The 18,135-nt window shown below is 39.1% G+C and overlaps 1 protein-coding gene across 2 annotated transcripts in view; it reads right to left on the minus strand.

The window, feature by feature from the left end:
* LOC122552902 (protein transport protein Sec23B) overlaps positions 1-18,135 on the minus strand; it is a 72,494-nt gene that overhangs the window by 35,819 nt on the left and 18,540 nt on the right. For both annotated transcript variants that reach the window (XM_087991433.1, XM_087991434.1), the window contains exons 4-12: positions 15,591-15,677; positions 15,182-15,418; positions 14,253-14,335; positions 13,756-13,900; positions 10,907-11,065; positions 8,921-9,032; positions 7,148-7,275; positions 1,573-1,653; positions 983-1,072 (exon numbers count right to left, since the gene is read on the minus strand). In XM_087991433.1, the coding sequence (XP_087847559.1) occupies positions 983-1,072; positions 1,573-1,653; positions 7,148-7,275; positions 8,921-9,032; positions 10,907-11,065; positions 13,756-13,900; positions 14,253-14,335; positions 15,182-15,418; positions 15,591-15,677 (1,122 nt within the window). The remainder of the gene's footprint in view (positions 1-982; positions 1,073-1,572; positions 1,654-7,147; positions 7,276-8,920; positions 9,033-10,906; positions 11,066-13,755; positions 13,901-14,252; positions 14,336-15,181; positions 15,419-15,590; positions 15,678-18,135) is intronic.

Raw genomic sequence — 18,135 nt, forward strand, 5'->3', positions numbered from 1 at the left:
ACCCTTCTAGATGACAATGGTCATGTGTTTGAAAGGTGCTGTCTAAGGAGCCATGGTGAATTTTTGCAGTCCATCATATAGATAGTACACACTGCTGCTACTGTGTGCTGATGGAGAAAGAAGTGAATACTTATGCATATGGTTCCATTCAATCAAGCTGCTGTGTCCTGGAGGTGTCAAGTTTTTTGAAAATTAATGAAACCACACTCAGTAAGGAAATTGAGGAGTATGCCAAAACACTCCTGATATATGCCTTCTAGAAAGTGGGGAAGCCTTGGGGAGCCAGGAGCCAAGTTAGTCATTGTTTGATTCCAAGAGTCTAATCTGCTCTTTTAGCCACAGTATTTATATGAATAGTCCCTGGTCAGTTTGTGGGTCAATGGTAACCCCCAGGTGATCTCTAACTCATAAGGATACCAATTTAGATCTATGAATTCAAGTGTTGTTTTTCCAAATTAACACTGTATAAAAATACAGGAACAGCAGTACCTTGAGCTATTCCACCATTATAGTAGTTGATCAGTGGTCTAATTTACCAGTGTCTTTTAATACTTTTGGTTCATAAAAAAAGTCCATCAACTTTTAAATTAGCATCAACTGTCATTTGTGGGAAAGAGAGTTACAGACTTTCACCACAATGTTTTCTATATTTCACTCCTACAGATCAGGTTCTTATTCTCAGACCACATCCTCTATTCCTAGACTTTTCACCAGATGAGATGGTTTCTCTCTATCCAGCTTATTTACTGACCATAATATTTTGATTAGATTAAGCAGAGATGCAGGAGACATTTTACTCCATATTTTCTTAACACAGCAAAATGTGTTATTTTGTTTAGCTAATTTCTTGGCACAGCAGACTTTTACCCTGGATTCTCAGTCTTTTCAGATTAACAGTAGGTTTTAATGAGACTTCAGCAAGACTTGAGAGAGGCAGGAGTTCCTACCAAGATTTCTGTATGCGGAAGAAAGAAAGACTCACTTGATTTACCACTTCAAAGTAGATGCCCAGTGTAGTGCAAGGATCCAAACTGCAAACTTTCCATTGGCATGTGCCACCTACACCCAGCTCCTAAAAGAACAGAAGAAATTTAATCAAATGCATGTCTGCTTGAATTGTCCATCTCTACTACAAATGTATTTAAGAACGGAGCAGATATCAAATCTGCTGCAACAAGTCAATTTTTTCAAATAGTTTGAGTTATTAAGGTGGTACAGCAAATTTTTTTGATTAGAAAATTTTTAAAAATATAAAGTGCTTATAATTTTAACCTGCCTTTACACAGTCTTCAGAGAATCTTGAAACTGATGTTACTTTTCTCTTGATACTTGGATTAATACGCAAGTTAAGACATTTCCAATTATCAAGCTCTGTTACCGATTGCCATTATTTGATGTTCAAATAATGTGGACTTCTTTAAGTCCACAGATAAATTAAAAATATTGCTGACTGAATGCAAAGTGGAAGTGAATAAAGTTGGTCATTTGAAAACAAAATAATAGCCCCATTGGAGCTTAAAAATGCCAGAAAGTTAGGTATGGAATGTCTACAAAGAATAAACTCAAACTTACATTCTCAGACACAGAAGGCCCTTTGGAATTCAGAGACACACAGGTCCCAATTGCACCAGCAATCTTCAGTTCTCTAGTCGTCTGAAATAAAGTATTGATAGATTTGTGTCAGTGTAATGAAATTACATAATCTCCTCTCATAAATTTGTGAAGAGCAAACACAAATACAATGCAGTAACAAGATGCTGCCATCGGTCCAAAAAGAACTTCTGCCTACCACACCATTAAGCAACATTATGTATGAATTTCAATGTCAATGCCAGGCCAGGCATATTGTCCTTATTCCTCAGTGGCTAGAAATAACACGTTCATTCAGTTGCTTGTAATAGGATACAGATCGTAATCAACCAGCCCATGTTTCCAAATTTTTGTTCTACGTGTTTGGGCAGCATTTACAGACCATTCTCAATGGGCTAATAGTTACAACCAACAACCAACTTAAGGGGATGTCAAGCTAGTTACATCTCATATTTAGATTTGCAAGAAATTACCTAGATTCATATACAAGCATCTTTTTCTACAAATGTCAAGAATGTGTACAACCATTGGGCTTTTTTGGTTACCCAGGATCTTAGAGATTCCTAGTTCCTGGTGCTCTCTCATAACACCTCAATTAATCAAAGTCAATTTGCCAAACAGCAAGCACACTTCTCCTGCAGTCTAAATTGTTATGTTTATTTGAAATTTATAATTCGTGCATTTGTTGTGACAAGTATAAGATGAAAAGCTTCAGCTAGACCCCATTAGCACTATACAGTTGGGAGGGAGTACCCCTGGGAGTCCTCAACATTGACTTTGGACCCCATGAAGTCTTATGGCTTCAGGTTAAACATGAACAAGTAAACCTGCTGATTACCATGTACCACCTCCCCTCGGCTGACGAATCCCCTCCATGTTGAACAAAACTTTAGATTAGATTAGATTTAGATTAGATTACAGTGTGGAAACAGGCCCTTCGGCCCAACAAGTCCACACCGACCCGCCGAAGCGAAACCCACCCATACCCCTACATTTACCCCTTACCTAACACTACGGGCAATTTAGTATGGCCAATTCACCTAACCTGCACATCTTTGGACTGTGGGAGGAAACCGGAGCACCCGGAGGAAACCCACGCAGACACGGGGAGAACGTGCAAACTCCACACAGTCAGTCGCCTGAGTCGGGAATTGAACCCGGGTCTCTGGCGCTGCGAGGCAGCAGTGCTAACCACTGTGCCACCGTGCTGCCCACAACTTGAAGACAGAGGGTGCAAAAGATGCAAAATATACTCTGGGTGGGAGATTTCAATATCCACCATCAAGAGTAGCTTAGCAGCAGCACTACTGGTCAAGCTGGTCAGGTCCTAAAGGATATAGCTGCTAGACTGGGTCTGCAGCAGGTGGTGAGGGAACCAATAAGAGGAAAAAACATATTCAGCCTCATCCTTACCAATCTGCCAGCTGCAGATGCATCTTCCCATGACTGTATCAGTAACAGTGACCACTGTACAGTGTCTCTGGAGATGAAGTCCCACCTTCACATTGAGAATAATCTCCATAATGTTGTGCAGCACTACCATGAAGCTAAACAGGACAGACTTCAAATACATCTAGCAACTCGAGACTGGATCGTACTCTTGCAATATCTACAACCTCCAGCTCACCATGTCTCCCACTCAACCATCATCATCAAGCCAGGGGAATCAATCCTGGTTCAATGGAGAGCGCAGAAGGGCTGACTTGGAGCAGGACCAGGCATACCTAAAAATGAGGTGTCAAGCTGGTGAAGTCACAAAACAGGACTACTTGCATGCCAAAACAGCATAAGCAGCAAGTGATGAACAAAGCTAAGCAATCCCACAACCAAAGGATCAGAATTAAGCTCTGCAATCCTACTTCATCCAGTCATGAATGATAGTGGACAATCAAAACCTCACTGGAGGAGGCAGCTCCACAAATATCCCCCTCCTCAATGATGGAAGAGCTCAAAATATTAATGCAAAAGACAATGCTGAAGCAGTCACAGCAATCTTCACCTGAAGATCTATTGCAGCCTCCTCCAGAAATTAGCCTTCAGCCAGTTTGATTCACTCTAAGTGATATCAAGAAACAGTTGGAGGCTATGGGCCCTGACAACATTCTGGAGATAGTACCGAAGACTAGTGCTCCAGAATTTGACACTGCCCTAGTGAAGCTCTTCCAATACAGCTATAAACGGTATTCTATCAGACAATATTTGAAAATTGCCCAGGACAAATCCAACCCATTTGCCACCCATCAGCATAAGCTTGATTACCAAAGTTATGGAGGTGCCATCAACAGTGCTGCCAAGCAGCACCTGTTCACTGACAGCCACTTTGGGTTCCTCCAGGGCCACTCAACCCCTGACCTCATTACAGTCTTCGTTCAAACATGGACAAAAGAGCTGAATTTCAGAGATGAGGTGAGAGTAAGAGCCCCTGACATCAAGGCCACATTCAAGGCATGTGGCATCAAGGTGCCCTAACAAAACTGAAATCAATGGTTTTCAGGGGGCAAACTCTCCACTGGTTGAGTCATACCTGGCACATATGAAGATGATTGTGATTGTAGGAGGTCAGTCATTTCAGCTTCAGGACATCTTTGCAGGAGATGCTCAGGCTAGAGTCCTAGGCCCAACCAATTTCAGCTGCTTCAATAACCTTCCATCATAAAGGTCAGAAGTGGGGATGTTTGTTGATGTTCAGCACCATTTGTGACTCCTGGATACTGAAGCATATTTAAATACAATAAGATCTGCACAACATCCAGGCTTAGGTAAACAATTGGGAGTAACATTTGCATCCCATAAATGCCATGCAATGACCATCTCCAATAAGTGACAGACAATCTAACCACTATTGCTTGGCCTTCAAGTGGTATTATCATCACTGAATCCCCCATTATCAACATCTTTGGGGTTACCATTGATCAGACACTGGACTTGCCAGATTAACACAGTGGCTACAAGAGCCAAGTCAAAGGCTAGGAATACTAGCCTCTTGACTCTCCAAAGCCTGCCCACCACCTACAAGGCACAAGTCAGGAGTGTGATGAATACCCCCTGGATTGGTGCAGCCCAACAACACTCAAGAAGTCTAACACCATCTCGGACAAAGTAGCCCGCTTGTTTGACTCAACATCCACAAATATTCACCCCACAACACTCTTGCTCAGTTGCAGTAGTGTGTACTATCTACAAAATGCACTGCAGAAATTCACCAAAGATCCCCAGCACCTTCCAAACGCACGACTATTTCCATCTGGAAGGATAAGGGCATTAGTTGCATATGAACACCACCTGTAAGTTCCTCTCCAAGCCACTTACCATCCTGACTTGGAAATATATTAGCAAGACTTCACTGCCACTGGGTCAAAATCCTGGAATTCCCTTCCTAATGGCATTGTGGGTCTACACAAACACAAAGTGCAGTGATTCAAGAAGGCAGCCCACCATCACCTCTCAAGGACAACTAGGAACAGGTAATAAGTTCTGGCCAGCCAGTGAATGAATAATAAAAAAACTATATACAGGTTGTTCTGCCATAACGCATGTTTCATTAATACAAATCGCTATAGCATGCTTAACGAATTGGGTCACTGTTTTCAAGATGCGAACCTTTAAAGTGTGTATTGCTTCTAATGGAATTCCAGCCCCATTGGTTTAAATGGTGCAGCTATTCTAACATTCTCTTATAATACAGGGTTGCATGAGAACAGAACTACTGCGTTACAGCAGAACCGATTGTAGTTTAATTTCTCTCTGAATGGAACAATCTATAAATTTTCAAAAATGACAATGGATCTAAATTCATCTGTAGGCTTGTTGATTCAAATCTGTAACAGCTAAATTACTTGATTAGTGTCTTATTATTAAAAACAAAAATCAGTAACAAAGACAAACTAAATCAAGTGCCAAGATTAGAGTGGTGCTGGAAAAGCACAGCAGGTCAGGTAGCATCTGAGAATCAGGAAAATTTCCTGATGAAGGGCTTTTGCCCGAAATGTTGATTTTCCTGCTCCTCGGATGCTGTCTGACCTGCTGTGCTTTTTCAGCACCACTCTAATCTTGACTCTAATCTCCAACATCTGCAATATCTACTCTGTCTAAATGAAATACCATACAGCTTAGGCATAAGCAAACTATATTGTAAACCAAACCTGGTCATGGCAACAGATGCTGCAATAGATTCTCACAGAGGTTACTACACAGCAATGGCCGAATGGTATTATCACTACACTGTTAATTCAGAGATGCAGGGAATGTTCTGGGGATTCAGGTTTGAATCCCACCATGGTAGATGATGTAATTCGAACTCCAAAATCTGGAAGTAAGAATCTAACTTCAATGATCGTGAATACATTGTCAATTGTTGGAAAAACCCATCTGGTTTACAAATGTCCTTTAGGGAAGGAATCTGCCACCCTTATCAGGTCTGGCCTACATGTGACCCATAGCAATGTTGACTTTTAACTGCTCGCTAGGCCATTAGGGATGGGCAATAAATGCTGGGTTGTCCAGTAACACCCTCATCACATGAATGAATAAAAAATAAAAATTTAGAAGGAAAGCTGGTTTGAATTTATTCTCTTCCAATTCTGAGATGAGATGTCACATTTCTACGATTCTGCTAGTGTACATTTTTTGAATCAAATAGTAGATGTTGAAAAAAAAAATTCAGTGTCATTTTGTCATGTTATAATAGAAGATTAAAATTGCAAATGCTTATACTACATTCTAACCCAAGATGAAATTACAGTCTTATGATCATTTCTGACACACTGCATTTCACAGAGATCATTTTTAATTCTGCTTTGAGCACTTACATGTTAGCAACTGATGTAATGACCACAAATTACATTGATGACTTGTATTAAAAAATTAAGATCCCTAACTTAAAAATCACACCTGCCAGGTGAAGCCATTTTTCACCACACTTAATGCTCACAAAGATAAATCATTACAAACATGACACAAACACAGTCATAGTGAAGGCTGGGGAGGTATAATGATATTAATGATAAGCACAGTCAGCATTATCACGTAAACTAGTTGTTACAAGACTTCAAAAATTATTTTGAAGAAAGGCCTGTTCCTGAAGAAGGGCCTGTGCCCGAAACGTCGAATCTCCTGTTCCCTGGATGCTGCCTGACCTGCTGGGCTGTTCCAGCAATAAAGTTTCAACTTTGATCTCCAGCATCTGCAGACCTCACTTTCTCCACTTCAAAAATTATGTCAGGTTCAAACAGATAGTGCCCCAATACTTGGAACAGTGATTCAGGATGCTTGTTGTTGCTTTTGTGCCATCAATAATGGTGCAGAACAACATCACAGTATGATATTAAATACTTTCATTTTCACTATGTGAGATGAGTGATGTCTACCTCCACCAGAAATAAAAACTTGGTCGGGATAAAAGTAAATCATGAAAGCAAGTGAAAGGAAGAAAGAAAAACAAGCAGGCATTCCAAATGCCTGATAGTAATACAAACAGTGTTAGTGATATCCTCATCAAGTTTGATAAGTTAATTCAGAAGTTAAAAACATAACATGGGAATTGAAAGCACCCTCTCACCTTAAGCTCTAACGTGGCACCAAAAGCCATCCTGAAATCCCCCTGAAGACCTTTGCTGAAAACCCTTTGAAATGTTTGCTTGAAGAGGGAAGTGTTGAAGGAGTCCCCCATCACAATGTAACCGCTGGGTTGACAGAAATGGACACAGATTGTAAAGTTATTTAATGTACACTTTGTGACATTCACCAATATATACTTCAAATATTTTTCAACAAGAAATATGTCTATTACTTCCATTACAAGGCTGAGAATGAGCTTCAGATGGAAGACAGTAATCAAATCTTTATGAAAATCTCTGGAGAATGCATTGGATTTCTAAAGCTTGCTCGGGTTGGTCATTAAAGGTTGTGGGTTCAGGTCCCAGCAGAGTCGAGTTTGGGGGTCCAGTTGTGGCACCATGGTAGTGTCCCTAACCCTGGACCAAGAGGCCGGGATTTAATTCTCACCTGCTCCAAAGGTATGTAATAATCTCTCTGAATAGTTTGATTAGGAAAATAGGTAATAAAAAGAAACAACAGCATCTCAACCAGTCATCCTACTATACAGGAGAGCAGTTATTCACTGCAGAGCCAGACTTTGAGTTTATTATGCTTCTTGTCTCCTGTCTCTGCCTCAAAGACATGACCATGTATTTCTACCCTTTTAATATATCTGCAAGAGCTCAGTTTCTTCATTTCTGACTCTATTTATTGTTGCTTTAATTTTTCCTTTGTTGTCTGGTTTCCAAAATATTCACAGTTTTCAAGCTTGCTTTTTGAGATTTTAAGCTTCTGCTCTTAAGAGAAAGTTTCCTTAATTTCCTCTTAAAGACACAAATGGATATTTCCTTCTGTGCTTTTATGAACCATGGAATAGTTTTGTTGTAACATCCTGCTCACCCACCAAATTGGTTAGAGAGTCAATAGACAGTTGCTAATGCCATGACACGGAGAAAGAGCCTCAGCTGAGCCAGGCTTCTAAGCTTAAAAATGGTCCCTCTACTTCAGAAGGGCCACTGGTTTGGAAATTAACTAGTGCATTTCGACCTTGACTTCTTAAATGCAACCAAGTGGAAACTCTTTCTGAGGGGGTTTTATTTAGCTTGTTCTTGTTGTAATCCTTCCTACTCCCTTGATGGTCCTTAATTGTGCAAAATTAGCCAGTGTATTTTTTTTTCAGTGCAATATTCAATATTTTGATGAGGAAATCATTTTAAACAAAAATCATTTTAAACATTAACATCTTTAAATGTGACATACTAATGATGGAGAAAATTTCATCCAATCACTTTCTGAATATTCATATCAACTAAGTGTTTGGTTATTTTGATGGAGACTCATGGAACTTTGCTTCATCAGGAACCCTTACTGTTCTCTCAAAACAAGAGAAAAAAAAAGATTCAACTCATCAGGTTGAGAGAACTATAAATCTATTGCTTATGGTTTAAGTTACACAATAACTAGATCTCAATGTTTTATGTAGAGCAGCACGGTGGCTGAGTGGTTAGCACTGCTGCCTCACAGCACCAACGATTTGGGTTCGATTCCCGCCTCAGGCGACTGTCGGGCGACATCCTCCCCATGTCTACTTGAATTTTCTCCGGGTGCTCCGGTTTCCTCCCACAATCCAAACAAGTGCAGGTCAGGTGAATTGCCCATTTAGGTGAGTTATTCAGGTGTAAATATAGGGTAGGGTAGGGGAATGGGTCTGGGTGGGTTACTCTTCGGAGGGCCAAAGGGCCTGTTTCCATACTGTAGGGATTCTAATCTAATCCATTGGTAAACACTTGCCCAGACAAGTTGCAGCAACACTTTAATTCCAAAAGACCAGTCTGATCCAGGGCACAAGCATAGATGTCAATGCAATGTCCATTTACTGCTGCACGGTTTGCTAGAGCGTCATAGTGCTGAAGAGAAAAACAAATGAAAATTACAAAACATAACTGAAAGAGAACAATCCTAACAACAAAGCCAGCACAGGAGCAGTCAAGTGTGGAGATCAAAATCATGATTACAGCTTTAGTGATGCCGAGAGTTTGCGGAAGCGAGAGCAAGTGGTCTTCTAAAGAAGGATCAAACTAAAGAATGAAGGAGGGGGCAAGTACGTTACTCTTATCACATTTTAGGATATTTGAGAGCGTTTAAAGTGCAATAATTGTTACATTGGTAAACACAACAGCCAATTTGTGAAGATTCAAAAACAAAATGAATGACTACAGAGTAGCTTAGTGGTTAGCACTGCTGCCTCACGGCAGCAGGGACCTGGGTTTGATTCCACCCTCAGGTGACTGTGTGGAGTTTACATGTTCTATCCATGTCTTCATGGGTTTCTACCGGGTGCTCTGGTTTCATCCCACAGTCCAAAGTTGTGCAGGTTAGGTGGATTGGTCATGCTAAATTACCCATAGTGTTCAGGGATGTGTAGGTTAGGTGTGTTAGCCATGGGAAATGCAGAGTTACAGGGATAGGGTAAGGGAATGGGTTTGGGTGGGATGCCCTTTGGAGGGTTGGTGTAGACTTGTTGGGCCAAATGGCCTGCGGGGATTGTATGGATTATTCTATGGATGATTAAATAATCTAATTTTAGTGGTTGTTGTTTGTAGGAAGTAATTTTGGTCAGGAAATCAAAACTTGCTACGATAAAACTAGTGACTCTAGATTTGTATGTACATTTTTAAGCAGTCAGAAATGTCTTGATTTAATGACTCATCCAAAAGATGGCATCTCTTACAGTGCTGTGGTCACTCAGCATCGTGCGGAGTTGTCAATTCAGATTATATGGTCAAGTACTGAAGTTTGACATGAAAAGTTGAGTCAATAGCATTGTACTAGCTGAGCCAATGCTAATCAATGAATCAAGAGTGCAAGTGATTAACTATCACAATTTCATTCCATAAAATGAATTTAAAAATCAAAAAACTTCTCAACTACAAATTTTCTATCTCACCAATGAATTATATAACAGTAATCATTCATTGCTGTAAAAGAAAATCCACTGGTAACTTAATGGAAGTACAATTGAATTTGTTTTGATGTCCATCCCAGATGGAATTGGGTAAATTGTAATGAGTGGGCCGGTTTAAATTTTAATATGCAAGAAAGTATTAATCAAATCAAAGAGGATTTGATAGACATAGGGAGAAACAAGTTTTACTCGCAAAAGGATAAAAATGTAAATCATTGACAAAAAAAAACAAAACTGGGAAGAGGTAGTGGTAATGTTACTGGACTAGTAATCCAGATGACCAGAGCAAGGCTTTAAAGTTATGGGTTAAAATCTCACCAGTTATTAAATGGCAGGACTTAAAATTAACTAATAAATTTAGACTATTACAGGAAAGCTGGATTGAGAGTGTGGTGTTGGAAAAGCACAGCTGGTCAGGCAATATCCGAGAAGCAGGAAAATCAATGTTTTGGGCAAAAGCCTTTCATCAGGAAAGCACCTCTCAGTAATGGTAACATGGAACTAATATAAATTTTGGTTAAAATCCATCTGGTCCTTTGATTTCCATTACAGAAGCAATCTGGTACATTTATCCAGTCTGGTCTATATGCAAGTTTACTTGGCCCTCTGAAATGGCCAAGCAAGCCACTCACAGTTCAAGGGCAATTTGGGATGAAGAACAAATGCTGACCTTGTCAGTGATGGCTGTATTCCATGAAAGAATGAAAAAAGTTCACTCTGTAAATCTCTTAGCTTGTATGCCAATAACTATTAAATAATTAGTGACATTCCATGCAACTATAACATTCTAAAATATCAAAAACAAAATAGACCAACCTTGGTCGCTTTCTTTAGGAATCGTGCATTATCCTTTTCTATATCATGCCATGAGCGAATGGGCGACTTAAGCTCATCCCCCACTACCATGCCGGGGCCCTGGGTAGGTGGTCCTCCAGTGAACAACATTATTCTAGCTCCAGTGTTAGGAAAGCTACCCTGAGGAAGGCATTCAAATATTAGCATAATAAAACAAAGATCGACAAGAGATCAAGATAGGAGCAAATTACTGAAGATGCTGGAATCTGATCTGAAATCAACATGCTGGAGATCACACTGGCTCAGGTTGCACCCATCGAGAGAGAGAAAGCCAACGTTTTGAGTCCAGATGACTCTTCATCACAACTGAAGTGGTGTGGGGGCGGGGCCTTTATGTTATAATTGGGGGAGGGGGTGTGGAGTTGGCATGCTGGGGGAGAAAAGATGTTGATAGTAGAGATCGTGAACCAACTCCCATTCCTTCCCTTCCTTTTAGCTTTACTTGTTACATTCACAGTCACCATGTCTTCTCTCCATTTCCCCTACCCCAGTTGGACTATCTGTTATTTCCAGTCTGGCAGTTAGGCACATCATTGTTCTGCCATTCTCGCATTCTGATCACTTAATCTGAACTATCAACATCTTTTCTCCTCCAACACTCCAATGCCACCCCTACTCCCAACCAACTGTAGCATAAATTCTGCCCCCTCCACACTTCACTTCTGCTTTGATGAGCAGTCATCTAGACATAGAATATAGAACTGTACATCACTGGAATGGGCCCTTCGGCCCAGGACGCTGTGCCAAACAGGACACTAAACTAAACTAATCCTTTCTGTCTGCCCTTGGTCCATATCCCTCCATTCCTTGCATATTCATGCACTTACCTAAAAGTCTCTTAAAGCACATATCATATATGCCTTCACCACCACCCCTGACAGTGCATTCCAAATTCTTCTCTGTGAAAAACTTGCTCCTCACATTTCTTTTGAACTTTCCCCTTCTCACCTTAAATGCATGCCTATTACTATTAGACATTTTGACTCAATACTATCTACGCATCTCATAATTTGGTACACTTCTATCAAGTCTCCCCTCAAACTCCGCCGCTCCAAAAGTCTTTGAAAACAAAGATTTTCTAGCATCTCCTTATAGTTCATATTCACTATTCCATGCTGCTGAACCTCTTCTGCACCCTCTCCAAAGCCTCCACATCCTTCCGGTAATGTGGCAACCAGAATTAAACGCAGTATTCCAAGTGTGGCCTAACCAAAGTCTTATAAAGCTGCAACATGACATCCTAGATCTTGTACTCAATTCCCTGACCAATAAATACAAGCATGTCATACGCCTTCTTCACCACCCTATCTACTTGCATGGCCACTTTCAGTGAGCTATGGATTTGAACCCCAAGATCCTGCTGTACAATTTTGTTCAGGGTCCTGCCATTAACGGTATACTTTTCCTTAACATTTGATCTTCCAAAGTGCAGCATCTCACACTTACTCAGATTAAACTCCATCTGCCATTTCTCTGACCTGATCTGCAACTGATCTATGTCCCGCTGTATACTTTGACAACTTTCTACACTATCCACAGCTCCACCAATCTTTGCATTGTCTGCATCCTTAGTAATCTACCTATTTACATTTTCATCCAATCACAAACTGCAGAGGCCCCAGTACAGATCCTTGCAGAACACCACTAGTCATGGACCTCCAGACTGAAAAACAACCTTTCACCACTACCCTCTGCCTCCTATAGGCAAGCCAATTCTGAAACGTTAGCTTGCTCTCTCTCCATGGATGCTGTCTCACTTGCTGTGATCTCCAACATTTGTTGTTTTCAAGAGATCAAGATAATCAAATACAGTGTTGGCTTTAGCTCCCATCATATTTCAACAACATCACTTCAAGTCACAGAAAAAACTTGGAGCAACAGAACTGCATTAACAACACAATTTAAAAACAAAGACTTCTTGCACATAAAGCTTCAATATTTTCTTCCTCCAAATTGTGGGACACTGAAAAATATCAGTTAGACATCTCATATATAATTTCTTTCCCCAGATGAATTGCTCTACTGGGAAACCCACAGATTAGCACCTAGCAAACATTTAATATTGCTGAGTGTTTATTTCCACTTTATTTTTCACTGTTCTTGTTCCTTGATAAAGGGAAAAACAACAACTCTTACATTTTTCTTCTCTGTTAGCCAATAGAAAACTTACCATTGCTGAGTGTTCATTTCCACTCAGCAATGGTAAGTTTTCTATTGGCTAACAGAGAAGAAAAATGTAAGAGTTGTTGTTTTTCCCTTTATCAAGGAACAAGAACAGTGAAAAATAAAGAGAAAAATGTATCCATTAAAAATCTATATGAGATACAAACACTTTCTTTTCTTTTAGAAATTCTTGAGCCAAACAGCTATATATGAACCTGTGAGATGACTTACTCCCAATCACTGGGTAGATTCCATCAACAACCACTAGTTGCTGAATGAGCGAGTATAGAAGTGTGTGCGAACAGTGGATATGTACGGTCAGTTTTCCCATTGTGTGGGTGACCAGTGAAGAGAGCCCAACTGACCCATGTGACAACCACACTTGTTCCAGGAAATGTTTATTAATAAATCTCCTTAATTAAAACTCCAACAGGAAGCTAGGACCGAAGGCCTGTTCTGGCTGTACTGTTCGATGTTCTATCCAACATGAATACTATCCTGAGGAAATTAATTCACAATTTCTTCTAAAACAAATTAAATGTCAGGTATTAAACTACTAGGGAAATGGAGAAATTTGTTTGTTCAGTCTATTTTAATGGTTTAACATCCCAAAATTATTACATAAACATGAAGCTACAGCTCAATACCTCCAGCAAACCAACTGCTATGGATATGGCCACACCAGTAGATCGCAAAGGTCTTTTGCCCTGAGGTACAGGCCAGGGGTCTCTCTGAAGTTCTCCAAGCAGGTCTGTCAAGTTCATGTCAATCTTCTGCACTGGCTGCAAGAACCTTAGAAAAAGCAGCATATCATCTGTGTTGTTAGCTGAAGCATCTTAAATAAGCATAAACTATCAAAGCTCGCTGCCAGGCAGCTAGGTATTCAACTTTGTAAATAGTGTTAGGAATTATCAGAGGTTAAGGGAAACAGTTGGGGTGTGTTTTATTTTAAATGTACTATCTGAAATTAACCAAATTTGTAATAACAGCCTGAAGTCTAGATTCTTGAGCGTTTTATTTACTATGTATTCATTCAAGTAAAGCATTCAAGTAAAGCTTCTCCCTAAATATATTTTTCTTTAAATGATAAAATATTAAGACTTATTTTTTTCATGCAACTCTTAACTGCCTGCAGTTACAATACCTGCTGGATATGCCATGATGTTCCTGTGGTTGAGGGGCCCTTCCTTGAACTGCTGCAGATGGCTTTGTGAGACCCAACATATCCTGTTCAAAGTAGGCAAAGTGAAAAAAAACTAAATACCTGTACTTCAATACAAGAAACTAATCAAGTCACATTTCAAGTGGCTTGGTATTATGGAGATAGTGGAGATTTAACATTCTCACCCAAGTCTCTTGCTCCATAGCAAGTTAAAAAATACTAGTTTGAAAAACATGAACACTACATTAAGCAGTAATTTATTCCTCATCAGCATGGACACACCTTATTAGGATAATTTTTTTTTAACAGAAATGGTTAAATATGTCTTTTTTTTACTTTTATGACAAAATAATTGCATAATGAAAACTAACCACATCTCAAACTTTTCTGGATGGAAACTGAGGAAGCTGAATTAACATTGATAAAAGCAATATTAACAAGGGTGCTTTAGATTGATTTACTGAATAAGAGATGAGCGCAGTTGAACTCAACTGTACCATTCAAAAAGAAAAATACAAAAGCTAAAATTTGTTGCAAACTTTTAAAATGGCATTATTTCATCCTGTATTGTTCAAATTAAAGTTGCAAATACTCTCCTTATGAAAATAGTGTTTAGAAGCATTGATAGAAGCAGAGATGATAATAGGTTCTGATTCTGCAAATGCTAGCTTCAACAAAAGGACCGTCAGTTAACGTCGTAGAACTTATACAGCACTACTGCATTAATAATGAACTTTGATGAGAAGTAGAGCAAAGTTACAAAACCTTAACTTGCAAGAAATGCGTTTTTTGTCTAGAAAAATGCTGTAAAACAGAAAAACTTGGAAGTTGAAATGTCTACGTCTTGAAGAGATTTACTTCAAGTAACTTCAATGAAATCTTTGAACTTTGCAATAACCCCTCAAGCTCACCTGAATTTGCTTTGCTGTTAGGTCCTTTGTTCCCCTGAAGACATAGCTTTTGGAAATCCCTTCGCAGTTCAGTTCATGGACCTGTACCATTCGACCAAACGTAATCAGACCAACCAGTGCGTTGGAAGGAAGCAGACTCAGGGACATTTGCAGAGATTCCTTCAGAGCCTGAAGATCATCTTCCTCCAGGCAAGTATCCACCACATACAGGAAAATGAGGGGGGCCGGAGTACCTCGCTGTTCAATACCCGTTAAAAAGACCATTATGCAAATTATATAAGCATGAAGAGATACATAAGACGACTCAAAATACCTTGTGAATTCAAATCATTTAAATTACAAATTAATCTAACAAATAAAATACTATGGCATTGTAATATGAATGCAGTGAGAATGCCCCTGACATTACCTGGACAACGTACTCAATAGTTGAAAACTGTGGCAGTAGCTCAGCTGGCTGATTTACTTCAGAAATGCCTGAGTAAGATGATGAAAACTGTAGAACAGATAATTTGCAAAGATAAGAACCAAGTAATTTTGTGACTCGACAAGCACAAAAGTGTGCACTGAAAATCAAAATATAGAATTCACATGGAATACAAATTTACAGTGCAAAATTCCTTCATTACACAATGTTTGGAAAGACAAAGTCTCTGCAATATTGGTGGATATTTTCCATCATTCAAATATTCATAGCAGGAATATTCCACTCTCCTTACATTTTTAAGGAAAAAACCACATCCAAATTGTTATGATGAGCATTATACTTTTTGAAACCTTTAGATTTAATGACTGATAATATCCACCAGATACTTCAAGATAGAGTATATTTTCACAACTCATTCGCAACAGGTGACAAAAATCATTCAATGAGAGGTGAACAAAATTGATACAATTAGTTACATTTTCGAAACAATCCAATTTCAAGCTTCAAAAGATTAAAAGAATATATTAAGAACATAAGAAATAGAAGCAGGAATTTACAATTTAACATCTCAAGCTTGCTCTGCTATTCAACAAGATCAAGGCTCAAAGTTAAAAATCGCACAACACCAGGTTATAGTCCAACAGGTTTATTTGGAAGCACTAACTTTCGGGGCACTGCTCCTTCATCAGTCTTCATCAAGGCTCATCAAGGCCTCAACTTCTCTTTCATGTGAGCTTAGCACAGCTGTCAACTCTGATATTTAAAAAGTCTCTCTGTCTCCTCTTCAAATACTTTCAGTGGCCTAGCCCCCATAACTCTGTTGGGTACATAATTCCAGACATTGACCAGCATCTGGGAGAAGAAATTCATTCATAACTCAGTTTTAAATATTCTGCGACCATGACCCTTAGTTTGAGGTTCCTCCATTTATGGAAACACATTCTCAACATCACCTTCTCAAACCCCCTCAGAGTCTTGTATGGTTTAATAAGATTATTTTGAACTTGGATAAAGGCCTAGTCTATTTATCAGCTTTTGATAAGTCAAACCGTTTCAGTCAGGAATCAACCTAGTGAATATCTTTTGAACTGCCAGTATATTCTAATTTGCACTGGCATCACATTGACATTTTCCTAATCTGCCAAACCCTCTTGGAAATCAGTAAGTCCTAGGATATTTTGACCAATGCATCCACTATCCTGCAGCCATTTTCTTTAAAATCTTAGGATGCAAGCCATCAGGTCCTGGTGACTTGTCTGCCTTTAGTCCCAATAGTTTGTCAAATACTGCGTCCCTCGTGATAGAGTTACAAGATTTTTCCTCCCATTAGCAAACTGCTTCTCTGTTTACAGTGTACTCCACATCAAAAACCACCAAATACTGATTTAAATTATCTGCCATTTCACTGTTCCTCACTATCAATTACTGAGGTCCCACCCTTATCTTAGCTTGTATTTCTTTTGATAAACCCACAGAGGTTCTTGTTGTTGGTGTTTATATTTCTTGCCAATTTACTTTCACAATCAATTTTTTCTGTTTTTATTAGCTTTTTAGTCATCTACTGCTGTTTCTTCCACAGTCTGTTTCACAGTGATGCTGGCTTGCTGCACATTTTCTGCACTGTAGAGATTCCTTGATTCTATGATTCTTTTCCAGTCTGCACCGTAGTGATGCTGGCTCATCACACATTCCGCCAAGTCCCTAAATATTCGAGATTATCCACTACAAATTATGCATGGTAGGTACAAGGGGATTAAAAATTTAAATAAGAGCTATTCCATCCAGATAAAGATTGACATGTTCCATGATTTGACTTGATTGTCGAACATTCACGTGCAAAGTATAAAATAGACATACTTTAATGACTTCGGAACATTAAAATTTTTAGAGCATCAGTGCTCTTCTAGGTTCCCAAGTTAAATAATTTGACATTTTGGGTTTTGTTTTTAAATTGCTTTTGTTGCATTCTATACTCAAAACTATTTTTACTGAGACATAGTTAAAGTATATTTCACTGCTGACAACAAAAAAAAGCCTTTTTGAATCCACAAGGGGCATCTATAAACAAAGGTTCTTCCATCAAGGTGAATCTCTTCTTAAGTATGAAACGCGACCTATCAACAGTGGAAAGAAGATTTCCAACAATTCTTCAATCATGAATCTATAATAGCAGCTGGCACTTCTCAAGCTGTTCTCTAGTATTCTGTGTAGAAACAATAGGTAACTCACAGTCGATGGAATTGCAAAAAGCAATAAAAAGAATGAAAATGTCTGCAGTCCAGTAGTATTCTTTGTTGTTTAAATTTTTTATTGAGAAATTTTCTCTTTATAAAACTTATAAAATTACAAGAATATAACAATCTAAAATTATAACATTTACAATGAACTAACGACTACCCTACTCTACAAAACAAATCAGTAAATAAATAACGCCACTCAGCACAACCACACTGAAGCTCCCAACCTTAGGAAGCCTTAATTATTACACCCGTATTTATTTGGGATTCTTCCTCTCAAGACACAACGT

The sequence above is a fragment of the Chiloscyllium plagiosum genome, unplaced genomic scaffold, assembly GCF_037043375.1.
Source record: "Chiloscyllium plagiosum isolate Xiang-an unplaced genomic scaffold, Cpla_swu_hap1 HiC_scaffold_10, whole genome shotgun sequence".
Taxonomy (NCBI): Eukaryota; Metazoa; Chordata; class Chondrichthyes; order Orectolobiformes; family Hemiscylliidae; genus Chiloscyllium; species Chiloscyllium plagiosum.